Genomic DNA, 22,344 nt, shown 5'->3' with positions numbered 1-22,344 from the left:
TATTGTCTGTTGGGTTCTCTATAGGTTGTCTTCCTATGCGAACATTCATGGTCCTCATAATTTTTTAATGGGCAGAAGGCCCCTTCTTAGAATTTCCTTATGGCCATGTGTGCTAAGGTTTGTGGCACTAAATGCTTCTCGCACGCATCACACAATAACGCATTGAAGTATTAATTAATGAGGAGGTCTCGCAGCGAAAAAAGAATGGAGGAACAAGGAAAGTGTATCACACGATAAGGTTATCGAAATTCAATGCACTGCGAGCGCTTTACAAGTGGCGCTACCATGCTTGCATTGCATGATCTTTGCATCATGTTCAGCATATTGACTTTATCAGGAGAGCTCCAGAACACTCGACAAGCAAGTAGCACGTCAATATCTTCTATAATTTCAGTGCAGGAAAATTGGTGCGCTGTGGCTCCGGATTAGAGTGCATTTTTTATTTCATTTTACAAACTCTGTATATAGTATTAGTTTTATGGTTTAAAGTATAAATTTATAGTTATATATTAATTTTGTGTAATTTTTTCTCATAATTTAATAGGTGTATCTTTAATAATGTATGTTTGAATCTTTATAATATAATTTTGTATGGTTTCTTATATTAAATTATAATATTTTTTATGAGGATGAATAATGAAAAATCATTAAAAAGCATGTTCAAATTTGAAGAAAGTTCTAGTCATATAGCTAAAACTTGAACTTTAGATCAATAAGGATGTACTAATTTTTGGAAGAGAAAATAAATCTTTAATTTATCTTCTAGAGATATCTATAGTCTCATTAAATATATGGTGATTCAAATTACCATTTGTATCAATATTAGCAAAGCTTTTCAAGCTAATGAATACTAATAAGAAATTACAAAACTCACATCTCATAAGTTAATCAAGATTGGATTTTACTAAGAGCCCTATTTTCAATTTTTTACATACTCGATGATTTATAAATTTGACAAAGTGTAATTTTAAAAGTATAAAATTTTGAAAGAGGAGTAGTTAATGATGAAGTTCCTTATAACAAGTCGATAAAAGTTCTTATTACATTCTTAAATAGGAAAAGTGGTGAAGAGAATTTAAAGGTAAAGTTAAAAAATGTGGGGGACAAGTAGATGTCTTTTGAAGTATAATAAAGAGTATTTTTGTATTGTTTTATAAATTCATTTCCCCTTTAATTAATATAAATTTTAAATATATTTATATAGAAAATTGTTAGACATATGAAAATTTAAGTTATTTTATTTATTTAAATTTTATACACATAAAATATGAGAGATGTGATAGATTTCAATATTTATTTTAAGAATTATTTTATTTTATCTATTTTTCTAAGAGATAATTTTATTTCACTTTAGAGGTAATTAATTTTATCATTTTAAATTTTTGGCAGTAGCACAAGAATTTTTAGTCTAGTTTGAATCTAGTGAGGTCACAAATGAGAGACCTCATCGTCAACATGAATTCACAACATTAGCACAAATAAGATAATCCTATGAGTTCAATAGTTAAACATGAGCACAAAATCAACAAGAACATCAAACCAATAGGGGTTTGGAGCATTAAGTCGCTAACATGAATACCAACAACATCAACACAAAGGCTCAAAATGGCTTGCGATAGTTAGCAACAAGGGTAGCACTAGGGTTTTGGGAGGAGGAGAAGTTGCAATGGATGAGGATGATGGTAGGGGCAACAAGATGGATGATAGTGATAGCCATGGAGTTCCTTTTTTTCTGGTATATGGTGTTGCCCTCTTGTGGGCCATTTTGGTTTTGGGGTGTTTTGGCATGTCTCCTTCCATGTGGTGTCCTATACGAGGTCAAAGGTAGACTATTTCTAGTGTTGTAGTTGACTATGTGATGACCATGTGCCTTCATAGTGATAGTTTTATTCTCCTGGTGTTATTTGTGGGTCATTTTTGTTTCTTTTATCAAATTCACAACAAATTGGAGCATGTGGGGCTTGTTTGTTGTCAATTGGGTTTTCTATGGATTGTCTTGGCATGTGGACATTCATGGTCCTCAAAAAAAATTTATGGGGAGAAGGCCCCTTCTTGGAATTTCCTTATGGTCATGTGTGCTAAGATTTGTGGCAATAAATGCCTAGAGTGTGTCTTTATTTCTACTACTAGTTAGTTTTTTTAAGTGCAACAATGGTGGTCTCGGGGTGTTTTAGGGACTTGCCTTTTCGATAGGAGTAGGGGTATGTGATGTGTGGGCTTCCCCTTTGACCTAGTTTTTTTCTAACCCTCTAGTGTTTCAAGTTGGGTAGGAGGTTGCTCTTGCATTTTTGTTGAGGCAACCACGATTTCTTGGTATTCTAGCCTTTGGTGTGCCTTTCCTCATCCTCTCCCAAATCCTTTGTTCCTTGTCTCTTTTTGGGTTCTCAAGGGGAGATGTCTTGTTTGCAGATGGGTCCCTATGGAGAGTATGGTTTTGTGTTGAGATCCCTTTCTCTATATCTTTATTCCTATAGGGGCATGCTTCATTACATATCTAGGTAGTTTCCTTTGCTATTTGTGGATATCTTGAGATTTTTGGGCTTGTCTCCCCCTCTATGTGACTATTTTTAGATCTTTTATCCTTGTGGGTATGGGTTCTAGGAGTTTTGTTTGCTCTACTCTTTACCTAGTGGCCCTATGGATGTAGCCCTAGGAGGTGCATTGCTCTTTAAGGTTTTAATTGGTGATGGGTGTTTATGAGGTTTGATAGTTCTCTTTCTAAGGTTGACAACATTCTTATCAAAGCTAGAGTTTCACTCATAGTGGTGGGTGGGATTTGGAAGTGTGTTGTACATTGATGACACTATGTGCATTTAACCAAAGAAGGCTCTAATTCCATTGTGTATGTTCTTGCTATGGACTTTGGCTTTCATTAATAGATGTTGTGACTTTCATGGGGCTCTGTTATTCTGCCTACCCTATTAATCATCTGGTGTGCACTACTAAGGCAACACCCTTGGGTCCTCCTATTTGGAGCATGGGGTTTTCTACCAAGAAAAGATTCAAATATTCCTTTCAAAACCCTCCGAGTTTTTTTGCACTAGTCCATTCAATGGTAACTTTATTTAATGATATTTTGGAATGCTAGGTGCTTCTTCTACCATAAGCTTTTCAAGGGTCTCCATATTGTTGTAGTTTCATTCCCTGACTGGGATTCAAGGTGGACCTATAGGTAAACTATTATGGGAAGCCTTTCAAAATCCATTATTTATGGACTATCCCCTTGGTTGTAGCAGCTCCAATGCAAGGGGGGTTTACAAGAAGATGGTTTGGGATTAATTCCTAAACCCCTATGTTCTGATTATGTAGTTTGTGGCTTTGGGACCTTACTCCTATTGGTTTGTTGCTCTAGTCAAAAGCTGCATTTCAAAAATTGTTCTATCCATTTTTATTTTTTGTTTATTTTGTGGTCTCACTATAGTTGAGTTCCTCCATTTTGTGCACCTTCAATGTGGTTTTGTAATGGTTTAGGTCAATCCTAGTTTTATCTAATCAGAATATGAAGGTTCAAAATTGTAAGCTTAATGAATCAATGAGGACACAATGCTCCTCATCAAAATGGCCTAGTGGATTTTTGAACTTAAGTGGCTATAACAATAATGCCATGATTAATAATTAGAATACCTCATGAAAGATTTACTATAATGCTATATTTAATTTGCTACACATTATATTTTATTTAAATTTATGGTCTTTGTATTTAAGAAAAATAAATGCTCATTCTAAATGGATTTTATTTAAATTATTTTTCATACTCATTACATGATGTTATGGATATCTTTTAATTATATATGACTAGATTTGTATTCAAATATTAAAAAGTTAACAAGTAGGTATGAATAGTTGTATTACTACATGTCTTTGAATTTTTCTTTTAATTTGATGCTAGACAAGTGTCATAAATGGAGCAACCTAAAAGGTTAAGTTTCTACTTTAAACTTACCTATCAATATATGACCCAAAAATGAGCCTTGGCAAAGTCTTATTAATATTTTAGTAAATTATTTTTATTTGATCGATTATTATATTATTGAACATCATATCATGATATTGTTATATTTGCATTTAGAATGTATATATATCATGTTGCACCATATTTCTTCACTCCTATTAGTTTTATATTTCTAGCATCCTCATGCAGGGTCAAGTAACCTTCATTAGATGGATTATGATGAATCGTAGTGCTTTGAGGTTGGGTGGTAAAGAAATTTGGTAATGTTCTGATACACGATATTCTTGTACAAAGGTCACAAGTTAGGAGTACCTGTCAAGATCATCCTTAGTTCTATACTTTATGTACACATTATATTTGACCTAATGGTCTCCTATAAAAGAAATAGTTTCCATATGTTTTGCCTCATCTTTGGGCTTATGTATTGAAACATTATGTCGTAATCTAATAACATGTATTAATAATTATAGTTTGAGCATGTTGGATTTAATAACACTTAATTATGTGGATTTTGAATTTTGTGTTAATTTAATATTGTGGAGGACCTTACAACAATTTATTTTCATTAAGATTTACACCAAAATATTTGAACTTTGTACCAATATAAGATAACTTATTTGAGTATTGGTTCCAAGGAAGCTAATGGTTGAAGCCACATTAAATTTCAAATCTTATACTTTATTGCACTTAAGTATGGAGTAAACTTATAAGAAACAAATTATCTTTCCCATTTTAGGTAAAGTTAAAAAGTTGAAGTCATTTAATATTGGTCCCATGAGCTTTATTTCATGTGCATATGGCATTGTACCATATATTTTGGTCAATGCCATCTACATCATTTTTCTTTATAGAACATGGTAGATTAAATATTGATATACAATGGAGGAGGGGATCAAATTAAAGATCAAGGATTCAAATTTTTAAGACTCTTTGCATGCACTTGTGATTGTAATCAAGTACCAATTATAATGCATACATTCTATTCGTCTACACCATATTTTTATTCTTATTTTTCAAAGAATTAATATATTATGTGTTATGTCTTCGATTAGTATATTTACTACATGAATTGCTAGTATTTCATTAGACCATCTCTTCATGACTACATTAATTCATATCAAAACCTAGTTTCTAGGTCATTGTTAGGGTGAGTTGTGAACACTATAACAAAATTATAATGTGTGTTGTATTACTAGCGATCCATAAGAGAAATGGATCACAAAAAAATACATGATAGAAATTAAATGGCATAATGTGATAATGAATCAACTAACATGGTGAGAGATGGGGAAGCAAAGCTTGACACCATTAAGATTGTGCATAGGTGAGGAACAATTATGGTTGAAGACGTAAATTTAAAATTTTAATTCTAAGAGTCGAGGATTTGATTTTATGTTAAGGAATCAAATTCGGTTAAAAATTTTTTTCACATTACCAAACTAAATAAATAAATAGATAGATTAAATATTAGAACTAATCTCTAAATATACATGTAAATGAAATTAGATTATGTTAATAGAGTATACCAATTTTTTATATCAAAATGCATCATTTAATACTTAATCATCAAATAATAAATAATTTGATTCAAAATCAATTAAAAGTACTTCTATAATATTCAACATTACATTATTATAATTTAATTAAAACATTTGTAAGATATTTAATATGAATAATTAATAAGAATTTTATGTGTCTTTTTCTATGTAATTTACTTGGTAGTGTTATTCATTTTATTTTCACTTCACGGCGAAATCTCAACATGAATATAAAAGAAAAGACTCACATCCTCCATCAATTAAAAGAAAAGGTGAACCCTCCATTTCATATCTTCATGCATTCGATGCAATTTCCCTGTTAGTGGGGTGATTTTCGCAGAAATATCTCAAACATAATTTGTAATGATCTGCGACCTTCGAGTGTACGTCAAACTGAGCGCATCTTTCGTGGAACTCCGATTTTCACGTCATAATGTGCGGCTGTAAATCTTTAAAGAAAGCGCGTGGAATTCAATTAGGGCGTTATGCGCGATTCATGTGTTGAATAGTCAAATGGGTGTATTGACTCCGACTTTTGATGTCGTTCACCAAAGTAAGTCAAATTTGCGTATTGACTTGGGTTATTTTCTTTTGGTTAGGCCTCACACCTAAACATTTTCTTGGCTTCTGCCACAGTCCTCCTTTGCTATTAAACTGTCATTCATGTTCCCCTGTTTTAAATTATTTCTTCTCACTGTTGTGAATATGATAAAAATGGAAGGACTGCCCCTTCAAATATACCATTCTCAGCATTTCAATCTACCCGCTGTATGCCTTTCTCTTGTCTTCACAATATTCATGTCATGCCTCACTCCTTCATCTCCAGCATGTCCACAAGTCTTCGAATGTGGGATTCAAACATTCGAATATCCCTTCGGAGCAAAGAGCAGCGGTTGTGGTGACCCTGCACTTCAGCTTGACTGTGATCATCAAATGAATATGACTTTAATTAACATCAGCGACCACCAATACTACCTGCTTCGCCACGAGGAAGTGTTTCCAAGAAATCACATGAGAATAGTGGATAGAAATATGTGGGGAGATGCATGCAACCCGTCGAGCAGTAATCAGACAATGGAATTCTGGTCTAGCCCTCAGTTTCGCATTACTGATAAGTATATGAATATAAGTCTATGGGGAGAGTGCAGAGAAGAGTACCTGCCCACCGAAGCGTATGCTTTAGAATGTAATAAGAGTTGGTACTATTCAGACTTGAATTTAAATGCGTATTGTGAATCGTTAGTGCATCTACCTGCTCCAAAATTCAACACGAATCGACCGTTGCCTGGAAGTATGTATTATGGGTTCAGAGTAAAATGGAGTTTCAGCAAAGGTTGTGAGCATTGCGAGTCAAAGAAAATGCTTTGCATTTACGACACCAGTAATTCGACGCGATTGAGTTGCAAATCGGACAGCTCTGGTAAGAGTCGTAACAAAGCGTCAATTTTTTTATATCTAGAGAAAGATTATTTTATTTTATTTTTTCTTTAATATTTCCTAAGCATAATACTAACACCTGTCTCTGCCATTGCTTTCCTAAGCAGGTGTGTTTAACGCTGCTATTGCTCTAGGTATGGATCCTTTTCTCATTAATCTCCATAATTTATACAGAAAGGTTAAATGTGTTAGTGAAATATTTACGAGTATTTTCTTCCCTAAGGTTAAAAGAAATTTCATCTATTACATTCTTTCACTCATTCTAAGGTTTTTGTAGGCATCTAAGAATTGTTTATTGTTTTGATGGTTGAAAAAATAAATTATAACTAAATTAGCAAACATTGTGGGGTTACTGTAAAAAGGCTCAAAATAATAATAAAATATGACAGCAGTTGCAAACAGGGCATAAAAAATATTATATTAATTTAGCTTTCATTGCATGCAATCTATGCCTTTCAATGCTGTGCACATGTATATATTTAAAGATTTTTAATTACAAAATAAAATCTGGAAATTTTCAATTTTAAAAGCGTTTTCTTGTCTTAAATGTTATAATTTTTAAGTTGTGCTATCATTAAACTGTTATTTTTTATATTTGACTGTTCTGCAATCTTATTTTCCCTGAGAGTTAGACGAAGTCCCAAGCTAAGACTAAGACTTACTCTCGGTGAGCATAGCTGGTCATAAGATCTGTAAGAATTTTGGTGAATTTTACGGATTGAGGTTTCATGAGATGGGGTATACATTCTATTATATTTTCTGAATTTTATGGATTGAGGCCTTGTGGACAACTTAAGGACAGAAACTGCCATCACCGCAAACCAATATCATTCCTTTCTTCGTATTTAATCACTGCATTTCATTGATGTGGGCTTTCTAATCAGGTGTGGCCGTTGGAATCGGTGCATTGTTACTGACGGGAGTATTGCTTCTGTTTGTTAATCGGAAGAGGAGGTTATCTAAGAAACCTGATCTTTCCAACGTGGAGAAATTCTTGCAACATTATGTTCATCAAATGCCATGTAGATACTCATACTCTCAGCTCACGAAGATCACCGATAACTTTACACAGAAAGTCGGAGAAGGAGGTTTCGGTGTGGTTTATAAAGGAAGCCTACCTACGGGCGATCTGGTGGCGGTTAAAATGCTTGATCAGTCAAGACACAGTGAGAATCAATTCATGAATGAAGTAGCAACTATCGGACGGCTCCATCATGTTCATTTGGTTCGCCTGATGGGATATTGCTTCGAACAGCAGAGAAATGCATTGGTTTATGAGTACATGCCTAATGGATCTCTAGACAAATTTATATATGGAGGAAGAGAGAAAGAAGCAATCCTAAACTGGGCACAGCTGTATCCAATTGCTTTGGGTGCCGCTCGTGGAATAGCCTATTTACACCAAGATTGTGACAATTGTATCATTCATTTCGACATAAAACCTCCCAACATACTACTGGATGAAGAGTTCACACCAAAGGTAGCTGATTTTGGTCTGGCTAAACTCTGTGGGAAGAAAGATGACCATGTATCAATGACAGCTCCAAGAGGAACGCCAGGTTATGTTGCACCAGAGCTTTGGTACAGAAATTTGGGACCTGTGACGGACAAATCAGATGTTTACAGTTTTGGAATGGTATTACTGGAGCTGGTTGGAGGAAGGAAGAATTTTGATATGCAGGTAAGCCACCCCAGTCAGTTGTATTTTCCGGAGTGGGCATTCAAATTGATGGAACATGGACAGTTGGAGAGGGGATTGAGAGGAACTGGTAAAGAAAAACTAGAATGTGAAGAGGAGGAGAAAGCGATACGAGCGGCCAAAGTAGGGCTATGGTGCATTCAGTACAATCCAACGGATCGACCGAGCATGAACAGAGTTGTTCAAATGTTGGAAGGAAATGTTGATGTAACCAATCCTCCATTGCCTTCCAATTCATCAATCAGCGGTGTACTTTCAGTACATTCAAGTGAAGAATCTTCTATGTAAGTAACCGAGGAAACCTCTTTGGAACCCATAATTCCGGATCGCCATATTATTGCGAGCAGGAGTTGGGAACAAAGAGGGAGATCACTCTGACGGAAAGACACTGAGTATGTTATAAGCCTATATGTCAATTTGTTCCGACTTCACTGTCTGAATACGAAATAACATAATAAATATTGAGAACGTGGAGCGGCTGAAGATAATGCTGAGCAGCTGGAGACTGTGAGGAACCCTCTTGTTTGTTTGTGCCGACACAAAGATTAATTTATTTATTCATTCCAATGTCAGAGACAAATTGTTAAATAACATTGTTATCATATACAACGGCTTTAACATTCGCTTTTTTAATTTAGTAAGGACAACTCTTATGAGGTTTCCACCATTTTTCTTGTTTATGACGATATTTATTTTCTAGAATCAATTTTAAATGTTCTGTGAGCCATATCAATTAGCTTAATTCCAATTTATCACTATAAAATATTATTTATTTATTGTACTGTAAGATTAAAATATATATTATATTAATTCTGTCTAAGATAAGATACTATTGCATCTATACAATTTAATATTTCAATTAGTTAAACCAATCAACATTTAGAGTTAGTTTTTTATAAAAGCTATAGTCTATATTTATTTTATATTTTGTATAATTATAAAATTATCATTTTTCTAAATAGAAAAAATAAAATTTAAAATCTACTCTGTCTAAGCTTCTCGAGAACACCAATTTAAAATGATTAGAGAGAAGTTGCAAATATTATCAATTTAAAAAAATATTCCGTAGATTTGTTTTTCTCACTTTATGGTAACGGTACTCTTTATTTTAGTAATTTTGAAAAATAAAAAACACTCCATCCAAGATCAAACTAAACGTAACTTTGAAAAATATTCCGTAGATTTGTTTTTCTCACTTTATGGTAACGGTACTCTTTATTTTAGTAATTTTGAAAAATAAAAAACACTCCATCCAAGATCAAACTAAACGTAACTTTGAAATTTAAAACTTTTCATTGTGGACGAACTTTCGTGGAATTCAAATGTGTCGGTGGCCGTGCGCGACTTTGATACGGCAAAGAAATTAACCTGTGGAATTTAAAGCGTAAGAAAAATTGAGGTAATGAAAGTCAAATTGGCGTATTGACTACGGTATTTTTCTTAGGCTTTTCCTCGCGCCTCATTTTTTTCTTGGCTTTCCCCTCATCCTTTCTTTGCTTCATTTCTTCTCACTGGTGTAAGCATGATGATAATGAAAGGACTACCTCTTCATCTATAATGTGCCCGCAGAGTCCAATGCTACTGCTTGTTTACGAGTTTGTGCCAAATGGGACCTTGTCTGATCACCTTCATGGGAGCCAAAGAACCCTCACAGGCTTGCCTTGGGAAATTAGCTTTAACATCGTCATAGAAACAGCTCAGGCCTTAGCGTATCTCCACAGCATCCATCAGCCCATATTATACAGAGATAGTAACATTCTTCTCGACAAACATTTCACAGCAAAAGTTGCAGATTTTGGGCTTTCTAGATTGGTGCCCGTGAATGTTTCACACATCACAACTGCTCCACAAGGAACAGCCGGGTATGTTGACCCAGTGTACCATGAATGCTTCCAGCTCACCGACAAGTCTGATGTATACAGCTTAGGAGTAGTTCTGGTGGAGATCATTTCTGCCAAAGTAGCAGTGGATATTATGCGAAATAGAAACGAAATCGGCCTTGCTAAGATGGCCACATACAAGATCAGAAGAGGTGTGTTGGATGAATTGGTCGATCCAGATTTGAAGATGGGAAGAAATCACGAGGTGAAGGTCACTGTTGCTGCAGTTGCCGACTTGGCCTTCGAGTGCCTTGCAATAGAAAGGGACTTTAGACCAACCATGAAAGAAGTTGTTGCCCGTCTCACAGAAATCAAGAAGATGCTGCGGGAAAGCACAGAATCTTCCAACTCGGTAACTTCAGGGCAGTAAAACTGGCGCGGCGTGTCTCCGGATTAGAGTGCATCTCTGATTTCGGTTTACAAATTTTGTATGTAGTATTAGGTTTATGGTTTAAAGTATAAATCTATAGTTATATATTAATGTTGTGTAACTTTTTCTGACTAGAAATTTAAATAATTTTTAATTATTGATGGATGTTCAAATATTATTTGAATGGTTGAAAATAAATAAAATAATATATCTATATCTAATAATGTATGTTTGAATCTTTATGATATAATTTTGGATGGTTTCTTATATTTTTTAAAATATGATATTTTTTATGATGATGAATAATAAAAAATCATTAAAAGCATGTTCAAATTTGAGGAAAGTTCTAGCTATATAGCCTACACAAGTTTTTTTTATCAATAATGATGTAGTGATTTTTGGAGGAGGAAATGAATCGTTTTTTGTTTTTGTTTTTTATCATTGAGTAGCTCGAAGGACCAACGCCTATTATATTAAAACAAAAATTAAGATATAGAAAAGACATGTCTATAACGAATCAATTATTTATCTTTTATAGATATCTATAGTCTCATAAAATACATTGTGATTCAAATTACCATTTGTATCAATGGTAGCAAACCTTTTCAAGCTAACGAGTATTAAAAAGAAATTTCAAAAATCACACTTCATAATTTAATCAAGCATGGATTTTACTAAGAACCCTATTTTAAATTTTTACATAATCAATGGTGTGTAAATTTAACAAAGTGTGATATTAAAAGTTCATAAAATTTTGAAAGAGAAGAGTGGTTAATGTTAAAATTTCTTAGGAGAGAGGGACCCGTAGTCGTGAAGGCTAACTTCATCAACATGTAGACGTCACATGGAATATCGTTAGACTTTTATTTTTTTATAAGAAATGTTCATAAAATTTTGAAAGAGAAGAGTGATTAATGATGAAATTTCTTAGGGGAGAGGGACAAGTAGTCATGAGGGCTAACTTTGCCAGCATGTAGTCATCACATGATATTAAAAGTTCATAAAATTTTGAAAGAGAAGAGTGGTTAATGATGAAATTTCTTAGGTGAGAGGGTCCAGTAGTAGTGAGGGCTTACTTCATCAACATGTAGCTATCACATGGAATATCATTAGACTTTCGTCTTTTTTTTTAGAAATGTAAAATGGACACTTAACTATTTACAACTAAGATTTGAAGACGTGAATTATCATGCAACTCGTCAAAATAACATGTCTAGTGCAAAGCATCCAAAAAATGACTTTTTAAAGAATCGACAAAAACTTTATCTAAAAATCCCTAGAAGTTGAATAAAAAAATATTATTTGCAATTAGTACTATATAGTATTTTTTATGTAAACTATAACTACAACTTAAATGGACCAAATGCCTATTAGCAATCATAAGTGTGTGTTAATCATAAGTGTGTGTTTTGGTTGTGGACCAAAACACGGTATTTATTGTGTTCACCTTTTATATTTATGATAAGACAAATTATTATTATAAAATACTTCAATGCATATACATTGCTACCCCAATAGTTGAACACATATAAATAATTTTTTTTCACTATGATAAGAGTACCGATTTAAGTGGGAATCTTATTTTATAAATGAAACACTTATAGTGGATAGCTATGATTTTTTTTTGAAACAAAACAATATTTATTTCTCTTGTCAATTAGTGTATTTATGCATTTTTTATATAACATTTATAGGTTCTATTGCGTTCAAGTATTGGTCCATTTTGACCAACATTTGGTAAAAAATTTCTTTGCATGTGGATTATTTATTTGTAATATATAGTATAAATATGTGCCAAGACTGGATATTATAATCACAATTGCTATAATGACTATTGGACCCTGTACAACTACTGGCCCCTCTCCCCTATAAAAAATTGACAAAGGAGCTTATTACAATATTAAAAAGGGAAAAGTGGTGAAGAAAATTTAAAGGTGAAGTTAAAAAATGTAAGAGATAAGTAGATTTTTTTGAAGTATAATTTAAAAGTACTTTTGTGGTGTTTTATATATTTTTTTTCTTTAATTAATATAGATTTTAAATATATTTATATAAATAATTGTTAGAGATATGAAAATTTAATGTATTTTATTTATTTAAATTTTTGACACATAAAAATATGAGAGATGTGATATATTTCAATATTTATTTTAAAATTTATTTTATTTTATCTATATTTTGAGGAGATACTTTTATTTTACTTTAGAGTTAATTTATTCTATCATGATAATTTTTTGTCAATTGCACAAAAAAATTTAGTCTAGTTCGAGTCAAGTGAAGAGACAAAGGAGAGACCTCAACCTTGGCATGAATTCATAACATTAACATGAATAGTATAATCTTACAAGTTCAATAACCCAACATGAGCACCAAAAAAACAAGCACATCAACCCAATAAGGGTTTGTAGCACTAAGTCACTAACATGAATGCCAACAAATTCAATGTGAAAGTTCAAAATTGCAAGCTTAATGGGTCATTAAGGACATAATGCTCCTAATGAAAATGGCCTAGTGGGATTTTAAACTTAAGTGGCTATAACAATAATGTGACAAAGAAGTTGGTGATAGAGAGTCCATTTGAGGATAACACTCATCAAACTAGACATCTCACGAAAACAAGATCTATGTGGAAACAAGATCAAAAAATTTGTACATCTTAGAATCCTCACAATAGCCAATAAAGATCAATAGTTGGATCTTCCTCTCCATGGCTTTCCTTTGTGCATCTAGAATGAGTGCACAAGCTGCACTCCCAAAAAATCTAAATGTTGATAAATCAAGTTTGACATGGGACCAAGCCTTCTGAAGAGTCAATTATTGTAACACCTTATGAGACATTCAATTTTAAATGTAATTACCACAATTCATTACCTCAACCCAAAAGGTTGAATCCATATCTTGAGATAAAATCATGCAATTAACCATCTCCAAAAGTGTTATGTTCTTCCCCTCTACAACACATTCTCTTGAGGGGTATGAGGAATTGTAAGTTGATGAAGGATGTCATACTTAGTGAAAAAGTCACATAATGCTTGATTGACATACTCCCCCCCATTATTTGTGCATGTTCTCCTAATAGAATATCCAAACTACTCCACAAATTCCTTATACCTCCTCAATAAATTGAAAACATCATTCTTGTACTTAAGAAAGTACACCCATGTATCCTATAGAAGTCATCAATGAATGTGAACACATACTTAGCCCTCGAAAAAGATAGAATCAAAAATGATATGAGGTCACTACGAACTAACTCCAAGGGGTCTTTAGTATGGTGGGCTCTACTTGAAGGAAAAGAATCCTTGCAATTCTTACTAAGTAGACAACCTTGGCAAACACCATCAGTGCAAGAAATCCTAGGTAGGCCAAGCAACAAAGAATTGAGTGCTCATCTATTGTAGATACTTGTAGTTGACATGACGAATATGATCATGAAAAATCTTACTCACCAAATTTCCATGAGATATGAAGGAAGAACCAATAGCAACTAGACTCTCAAAAATGTCAAATTGATATAAGCAAGATGCAAGATCAACACTCCCAGTAGACATAATAACATTAGGATCATAGAGGTCTCTAATAATCACATCATGTGTTGTGAACTTAAATTCTCTTCCTCGTCATAGAATGACAAATCTGAGACACTGAGAGAAGGTTGTTGAAAATATCAAGAACAATGAGAAAATTCTAAAAATTATCATCCTCAAGATAGATAAGACCCAAAACAAAAACTAAAAGCTAAGTAGAATCCTCCAATACAATCTGAAAGAGAATTAACTAGATCCTAAGATTGTGTCATATGGTGAGAAGCACTAGAATCAAGTATCCAAGTAGCTTCTAAAGATAAGGCTCATGCAAAAAGATCTTGACCTTTACCTGTGTGTGAGGAAGAATACTAAGGGATAGAAAGTGATGTTGATGTGTGGCCTCCTTTAAATCCTCTATTATTTTCTAACATTTAATGATAGGATGTCCCTCCTTTCCACAAAAAATTACAAGGTTCTCTAGACTTCTTCTTCGCCTTGGAAAAAGACTCACTAGACTTGGAAGAATTAGTATGTGGTGGAGTGGATTTGGACTTTTGATCTAACTTTTGAGGAGGCTTGGAGGGACTCTCACTGCCTAATGAATAATGTGTCTTAGGCTTCAACTTCTCCTATTTTCTCTTAGAACGAATCTCAATTTAACAACAAATCTTGCTCCCATGTCAATTTATTAACAAAGACCTCAAAAGAGGGAAAATTGAAGGTTGTACACATAGAATCCATGGAGGCATATAATTTAGAAGTGAAGACCTAGAAAGGCCCTCGAAGCTAAGCCAAAATAAAGTAGACACACTCTTGGTTAGATTTTTGCTTTCCATGACCTTTCAAAAATTATTTGAGTGATTTAATCTTCTCCAACAAGTACTCAATAGTATGAAAAGAATTAGGTACCAATGTAGTCAAAACTCCAAATCTAGTTCCATTTTCGTAGACTCATTAACCTCCCAAAAAAATTCTTGAACTTAGTCCACATGGGTTGAGGAGTAATGCAAGACACAAGGTGTAAAAGAAGAATATCTAAAACATGTATAGTAATAAATATTATATCCTCATTGATCTTTTTTCTATGCTAAAAATTCTCAAATGGATGCTCGAAGGTGGGTTGGGTCTCATCAAAAGTAGACCACAAATGTCTATACATGAGCGATTTGGTTTTTGATATTTCTATGTGTGATAGTTATGGGGTCTTAGATAAATAACAAAGTATTCCATAGGGTTGATATGTGAAGATGATTTGTAGATCTGAATAGGTGACTCTGAGAGATTTCTTACAATATGTGAAAGTCAAAAAATGAATTTTTTTTGCCCAAGTTATGACCTTGGAAGCACTAAAAGAGAGTCTTTATAGAAAACACCTAGAGTATAATCTAACAAAACTACCACCATGATTAGATTGGCACTAGAGCTAGCTTTTTGAAGATATACATTCTAAGTAAAAATTCAAAGTGTGTATGACAAAGATACAAGAAAAAAAATAACACTAGGTATTTAGGGCTTATAGCGCAAATAGGGTCAAATTGGTAAACTACACAAATCAGTGTTTTTTATTAGGATAAACAGGTATTGAGGGGACTTGAAACCCCATACAATAGGTTTTGAAGGGACCTGAAACCCTCTAATTTTTCATGGATCCAGAACCAACAAAGGGACACTGCAAATAGATAAAACAAAGCTAAATAGCAGCAAAGCCACTAACATCCAGGAAGGATTATACATTACTTCTTGTGTGGCACCACAGGCTACAAGACATAGAGCAACCAAAATAGAACAACTGCTAGCCAAACACAAAAGAGCAACAATGCAAACTAGGTTGGCCACAACAACAGATCTAAACCACCTTATAGATCTAAGAAATAGAAAATGAGGATTTTTCTAGGCTCCCTTAACCTATAATAGAGTCTCCAGCTCACCAACAGTAAAACTTGAGCCTAACCAAAAACACAAACTAGCCAAACTGGGTCGTTGAAAACTGCCAGCATCCAGCCTGTCCATGATAACAGCCAAATACCAAGGGTTTTTCCAGGCTCCCTCAACCTTGAGAATGGGTTTTAGGAGGCTTCCACAACCAAACAAGGTACTACTAGCATCCAACCATCCCCTAAATGAAATAAAAATAATAGGGGTTTTCCAGGTTCCGTCAACCTTAAAATTGGGTTTTACATGGTTCCCACAACCAAAAAAGACCCAGATCACAATATAACAACCTGAAAATAAAATCTGGGAAATAGGGTTTTGAAAAGACAGCCTAAACCTTTTAAAGGAAATACCAAGAGGGTTTTTATAGGCAACCTGCAAAGCAACTTGGGAAGCTGGGTTAAAAAAGGAAACCCAAACCCATCTGTGACAGTCACCATGGAAGGATTGATAGGAACCCACAACCAACAACACGAGCATTATCAGCATCTAAAAATATCCCTCACCCCTTCTCTCCACCTCAATAGGATAAAGAGCCACCTCTATAGGCAAAAGAGGAAAGCAGGGCAATATTCCACAAAGTCCATTTGCAACCAGTAGAAGCCGAACCACTCCCTCATACCTAGTCTCCACCTCTAAAGGAAAAAGGGCCACCTCAATAGGACACTGAGGAAAGTAAACCCACTACACAAGAAATCCTTTCATAACCCAACACACAAGAAGCCACTACACCTAAATAGGAGGGCAACCCAAAGCCAATAGAGAACCGAAAAAATAGGACAAAGCAAAAGAAACCCACAACAAGGATGAGACAAGGAAATAAACAAGGAACTTCTCACACCTAGAAGCAAAAGCTCCCACCAAAATAGTTGCACAAAGCCAATCTCTGGCAAGGCCCTAGACCGAACACCCAATAGCAGTAGAGGGTTCCCAATGCAATCCAAGGAAAGAAAGGGAGAGTAAGAATAGGGAGGGAGAAGAGAAACAACCACAACCTCCCATCCCAACTCATCATGGACCAAGCCCACACCCACCATCACGCACGAAAGAGCAGCAAACCCAAGAGAAAGAAAAGTAGACAGGACAAAGTCAGCAACTCCCACAACCTCCTCCCAACACCACCCAAAGGATGCCACCACTCCAAATCCACAGGAAAAAACCACAACAGCCACCATAAGGTACAAAGAAGGTGACAAAACATGCAGACCCGCGAGGGGAAGGGGAACCATTCTATGCCAACCATAACACCTGCCTTGCCAACAATAAAATGAACCACCCAAAATAACAACCCATCTACCACAACAAGCCATCTGACAAACCACTCCTCACCACCTTCGTCATCATCAAATTTAATCTCCTCCTCCTCCTCCTCCCTTGTAAAAACCCTACCGCCCCCACAACTGCAATGAGTGTTATATTACTCAAAAGCAAATAATATAGAATGAATTATAATTGTATAATTATTTTTTTATAAATAAAGCACAAATATGCCCTATGCTAAATTTAGGAGAATTGAAGTGCAAGCATGAGGAGGCAAATAAGAGTTCAACTCTAGCTAAACTAGATGCAAGAACACCTAACTGAACTTAAGAAAAAATGCAAAGAAGCATAACTAGTTGTAAAGTTGAAAATTGAACCCTAGTGACTCCCTACCTAGGAGGGAGAAAGGAAGTCACTAGGATGATTTTCACTTGGGAGATACTTTACATTCAAAAGAGGGGCTTGAATCCCAACCTTACCTTTCTATGTCAAAATTGTGGCTATACTATAGATCCTTCTATAGTTATGCATACGAAAGTATTATGTAAAATTTGATAGAAAAAATTCAACATAGTCAAATTGAGAATTTCATCTAAGAAAGCTAGCATGGACTATGGAAACTTAATGCAATTAATAAATTAGGATTTTCTAAAATAAAAGTTGAGCATATTATTTGCTTTATTTTATAAAAGGATTTCTTCCCCCAAAGGTCCATTTGAATACTTTATCTTTCTTTAGCATAATGAATTTTTAATAGGCCTCGTTATTCTTACATAGTTTGAGATGACCCTACCCACAAAATTAATTATTTCAAGGAAAGATTATATTTTTTTCTTATTTATTGGAAGAGATAACTCTAAAATTGCCATTACCTTATAGGATCAATAGTAATCCCTTATTTAGAGATGAATTATACAAGGGTTTCAACTTGTGAAACTCTAAAGACACATTTCTTAGGATTTGTAGAATCCCAAATTCTTGGCATTTTTTAACACCTTCTCCAAATGTTTAAAAAGTATTATTTTTATTTAGAGAATGATGTAAGATCGTGAAGATAAATAAAAATTATTTTATTTATCAACTCTCCAATGCCATATATATGGCACGTTGGAAAGTAGCTCTTACATTTAGCAATCTAAATATAATTTTTTACATTGGAAAATGTCCTCCATTTAGTGGCAAAGGCTATCTTGTATTGGTCACCTAAACTTGATTATAACTGAAGAATCCAACTAGCAAAGATTATCTTTATGATCCAACCATTGTGTGTAGTATTTTCTCCACTGAAGGAAGTGAGTAGTGATCCTTTATAAAAGCTTTATTAGATCTATTAAATTGGTACACACTCGTACCTCTCTATTCTTCTTCTTGGCATTATATTTGACACCCATGTTAAATATTTGATGGAAATGTTATTATTAATTTAATTAATATTTTGAGTTCTTTTTTCATCAAAGGTTCAATCTTAGGATTGATTGATCTTAGTTTTTTGTCAAACTAGATTTGACTCTAGGGAGAGTTATTTTGTATGCTAAATTATTTCTTTATTATAACCTTTTAACTCAACATAGCCTTTTAGGCCATAACTTGATCACATTTAGAACAAAGATAGATGATCCTATTTATTTTTCTTGAGTACACACCTTGTGTATCTTAACTTTCTTTCTAGGAAACACTTAGAATATTAATTTTGTTATCCAACAATCTCTCTAATGCATTTTAAAATATTACCATTTAATAATTAGCAAAATATAGAGATCATAGTCAACAAAGGAACAAAAATTGGCATTTTACTTGATCATATCCAAGTTGCATGACAAATTTCTGCTATGCAAAAGTGATCTATAGTGATAAGATTGACCTATCTAGAAATTAAAGGCTATGATAATATCAAGAGATGTATCACATAAATGTTATCATATTCTATCCCAAGACAAATAGATTTTGGTTCAGCATCATGTTATATTCTTCACATTATTTCTAGAGATAAAAACTTAATTATCTTATATTTATGTTTTATCTTTCAATTATTTGTCACTAATAATTTAGTTAAAAAAATTTCACCAATATTGACAATTAAAATTTAATACTGCACAAAGTAAAAATTAATAATCATATTAAGTTTTTTTATGAATAGTTATATTAATAAAATTTAAAATTCAAATTTTTATTAAATTCAATTGAATTATTTTTAATTAATATAAGCATCATAAATATATTTATTATAAAATATGAAATATTAATTTATTATTTAAATCCTTTATATTATTTGAAAACTATTTTATTAGCCAATAGGCTTTGTTTTAAGTGTATTTGCCAATCCAGATCTTCTCGTGATACCTATATATGCCTCAAACATACTTTGTCAATCATTTAACCATTCTTAGGTGAATGAAAAAATAAAGACTACCTAAGAAATAGGTTAATTATTGAATATCTGTGGCAAGTATATAGTGATTTTTGCTTAACATCTGTTGTTCTAAACTCCAAACCATATCCATACAGTTTCATTTTTAATGCTCTACCAAATATCTCAGGAACAAAATCCATTATCATCTAAATGCTTTAATTTATCCATGGCCTCATTGTTCCTTTCTGCTACTTAACCACCACCCTAACTTTGCATAAATACTCTTGTTGAGTGAATTGTTCAATCTAGTAGTGTTCCAAAAAAATTCACCAAGCATAAAGTATTTCATTTTAGTGATATTTTTAAATTACTCTTTTTCATTATAAATCATTCCATTTAATCTTTCTTCTATGCGTTCCTTTATACTCAAGAGCTCATTCTGTGTTTTTTATTGTTAGGATTTTTTATTTATAAAGGTTGGATTCAATATCTGAGGATTGTGCTTGGATTGGCAATGGCAGATCTTCTTGCTAATCACGCACCCAATTCTCTAGTTAAGGAGAGGAATATAATCTCTGATAACATTCTTTATTAAACACCTATTTTGGATTCTTGAAGGCTATTAATACTATGTACGAATTTGAAAATTTGAGGCTATTTTTGGTACAATTTTACTCAACTGGTAGTCATCTATTTGATAACTTCTTAAACACCTATTACTTTGCAAGAATTGGTAATAATTATGTCTACTTTGATCATTCCTCCAAGTTGGTGCTAATCTATTTGAAAGCAAGATCTATTTTCAAGACAAATATAAAATAATATTAGATCTAGATCAACCAATCTACTGAACTAAATCTGACCTAATTCAGCCAAGTCTTTTTATTCCGCTTCAATAGTCCATAAACTCTTGCAAAGTGTTTCTAAATAAAATTGTATGAAAGCCTTTTTGAAGAGTTAAAAATCAATTGTCCAATGCCTTCCAATTTTCTAAACTAGCTTCGAATTTTTCATAGATTTTTGTAAGCCTATCCTATTGATAAATTGCTTTCCAAATGCTTTAATATGTTGGTTAAAATTCTTCTCATACATATATATGTCTATTCTAATTGGTGCTTTAATATGTTGGTTAGCCTTCTTTTCATACAAATATTTGTCTACTCTAATTGTTCCTCTACCTTGGCTTCAATATATATGAAGGATGCATTTCATACAACAAAATCAACATAACATGGTCCATATCAGCTCATTTGCTAAACTAGCCAATACCATTTTGATAACTCAACTTACACATTTCATTCTGCTAAATTGACTTTCTTGCTATTTAAATCTTTAGGTCTTCGAAGAAGAAGAATTACTTCTCTTCTGATGATATTGCATTCTATTTCAGCTTTTTCAATTATGATATGCACCCATCTAGGGAACTTAACAATTCTTTTATCTAAAATCATAATATTAGATTTTTTTGTCGAAAAACATATAGAAAGACTCAACTCCCAACAAATCCTACAAGGTAATTCAATCATAATTTTTTATTGATAAAGAAAAAGTATTTTGCAACTAACCTCAAATGCCAAACATACAGTATAGTAATTTGAACCAAGATTTATGGCAACTTAATTGTAATTGATAAAGCAAAAGTATATATCACAGTTAAAAAAGAAAACCAAATATATCTTTCCAAAATTTTGAACCATCTTTTTTAATTTCTATTTTATATTCATATCTTCTCTAAAATCAATAAAACCACTTTCCTCACATCCTTGATGAAATGAAAGGTTCTTCCTCAATGCCTTAGAATTATCTTTGATAGTTTAATTTCTTGTTTATGTTTCAACTATTATAAAATTGGCTGTGAAAGTAACCATTTCAAATAGCTAGACAAGTTACACTGGTAAAGGTATTTAAATACATTAAATTTTGAATCAAATTCTCAAAGATGCGCTAAATAGTCTAGCATATAAGAAAGCAACTATCAAAGTAGACAAACCTACAATATTGTCAATATTCTCTCCACCCATATTCCAATAGGTAGCCAACTAAAGAATTAAATGTATTTGTCATAATATGGGAAAATGAAAAAAATCATTTACTTTCAGCTAACTTGCTCTTTATTGCATAATATGCACATCACTGAGCATGTATCTATTTGAGAGCGAACTTGAGATGCTCTTTGCCTCTCTAGAAATATTATACCATTCTGAAAAACATTGATCAATAACCCCCTGTTAACACTCACAAATCAGTACATCCATGAGAGATCGTGATTGTAGGAAAGAACCTTTGCAACACTTTTAGTCCCCCTCTTAAAATTTTTAATAATTCCTATTTATGAGCACCCACTAGAGGCTTCAACCCAGTATCACTCTCCCCCAAACATTTGGCAAGTTGAATGATGT

The 22,344-nt window shown here is 33.2% G+C and overlaps 1 protein-coding gene across 1 annotated transcript; it reads left to right on the top strand.

The window, feature by feature from the left end:
- Positions 1–6,131: 6,131 nt before the first annotated feature.
- Positions 6,132–9,242, top strand: LOC131049857 (LEAF RUST 10 DISEASE-RESISTANCE LOCUS RECEPTOR-LIKE PROTEIN KINASE-like 2.2). Its single transcript, XM_059216436.1, has 3 exons — positions 6,132–6,910; positions 7,035–7,061; positions 7,812–9,242. Exons 1-3 carry the CDS (start codon positions 6,154–6,156, stop codon positions 8,912–8,914), a joined length of 1,887 nt encoding a protein of 628 aa, XP_059072419.1. The 5' UTR covers positions 6,132–6,153; the 3' UTR covers positions 8,915–9,242.
- The last annotated feature ends 13,102 nt before the right edge of the window (positions 9,243–22,344 follow it).

Source organism: Cryptomeria japonica, chromosome 2 (genome assembly GCF_030272615.1).
Source record: "Cryptomeria japonica chromosome 2, Sugi_1.0, whole genome shotgun sequence".
NCBI classification, from domain to species: domain Eukaryota; kingdom Viridiplantae; phylum Streptophyta; class Pinopsida; order Cupressales; family Cupressaceae; genus Cryptomeria; species Cryptomeria japonica.
The sequence above is the reverse complement of the archived record's forward strand: the minus strand, read 5'-3'. Positions and strand labels throughout refer to the sequence as shown.

What these genes read in the sequence shown, in the direction of transcription:
- LOC131049857 (XM_059216436.1), top strand. Translation starts at nt 6,154, where the DNA reads ATGTTCCCCTGTTTTAAATTATTTCTTCTCACTGTTGTGAATATGATA. An exon ending in TTGCAAATCGGACAGCTCTG is followed by an intron (nt 6,911 to 7,034) that starts GTAAGAGTCGTA and finishes TTTCCTAAGCAG; the next exon opens with GTGTGTTTAACGCTGCTATT. An exon ending in TAACGCTGCTATTGCTCTAG is followed by an intron (nt 7,062 to 7,811) that starts GTATGGATCCTT and finishes CTTTCTAATCAG; the next exon opens with GTGTGGCCGTTGGAATCGGT.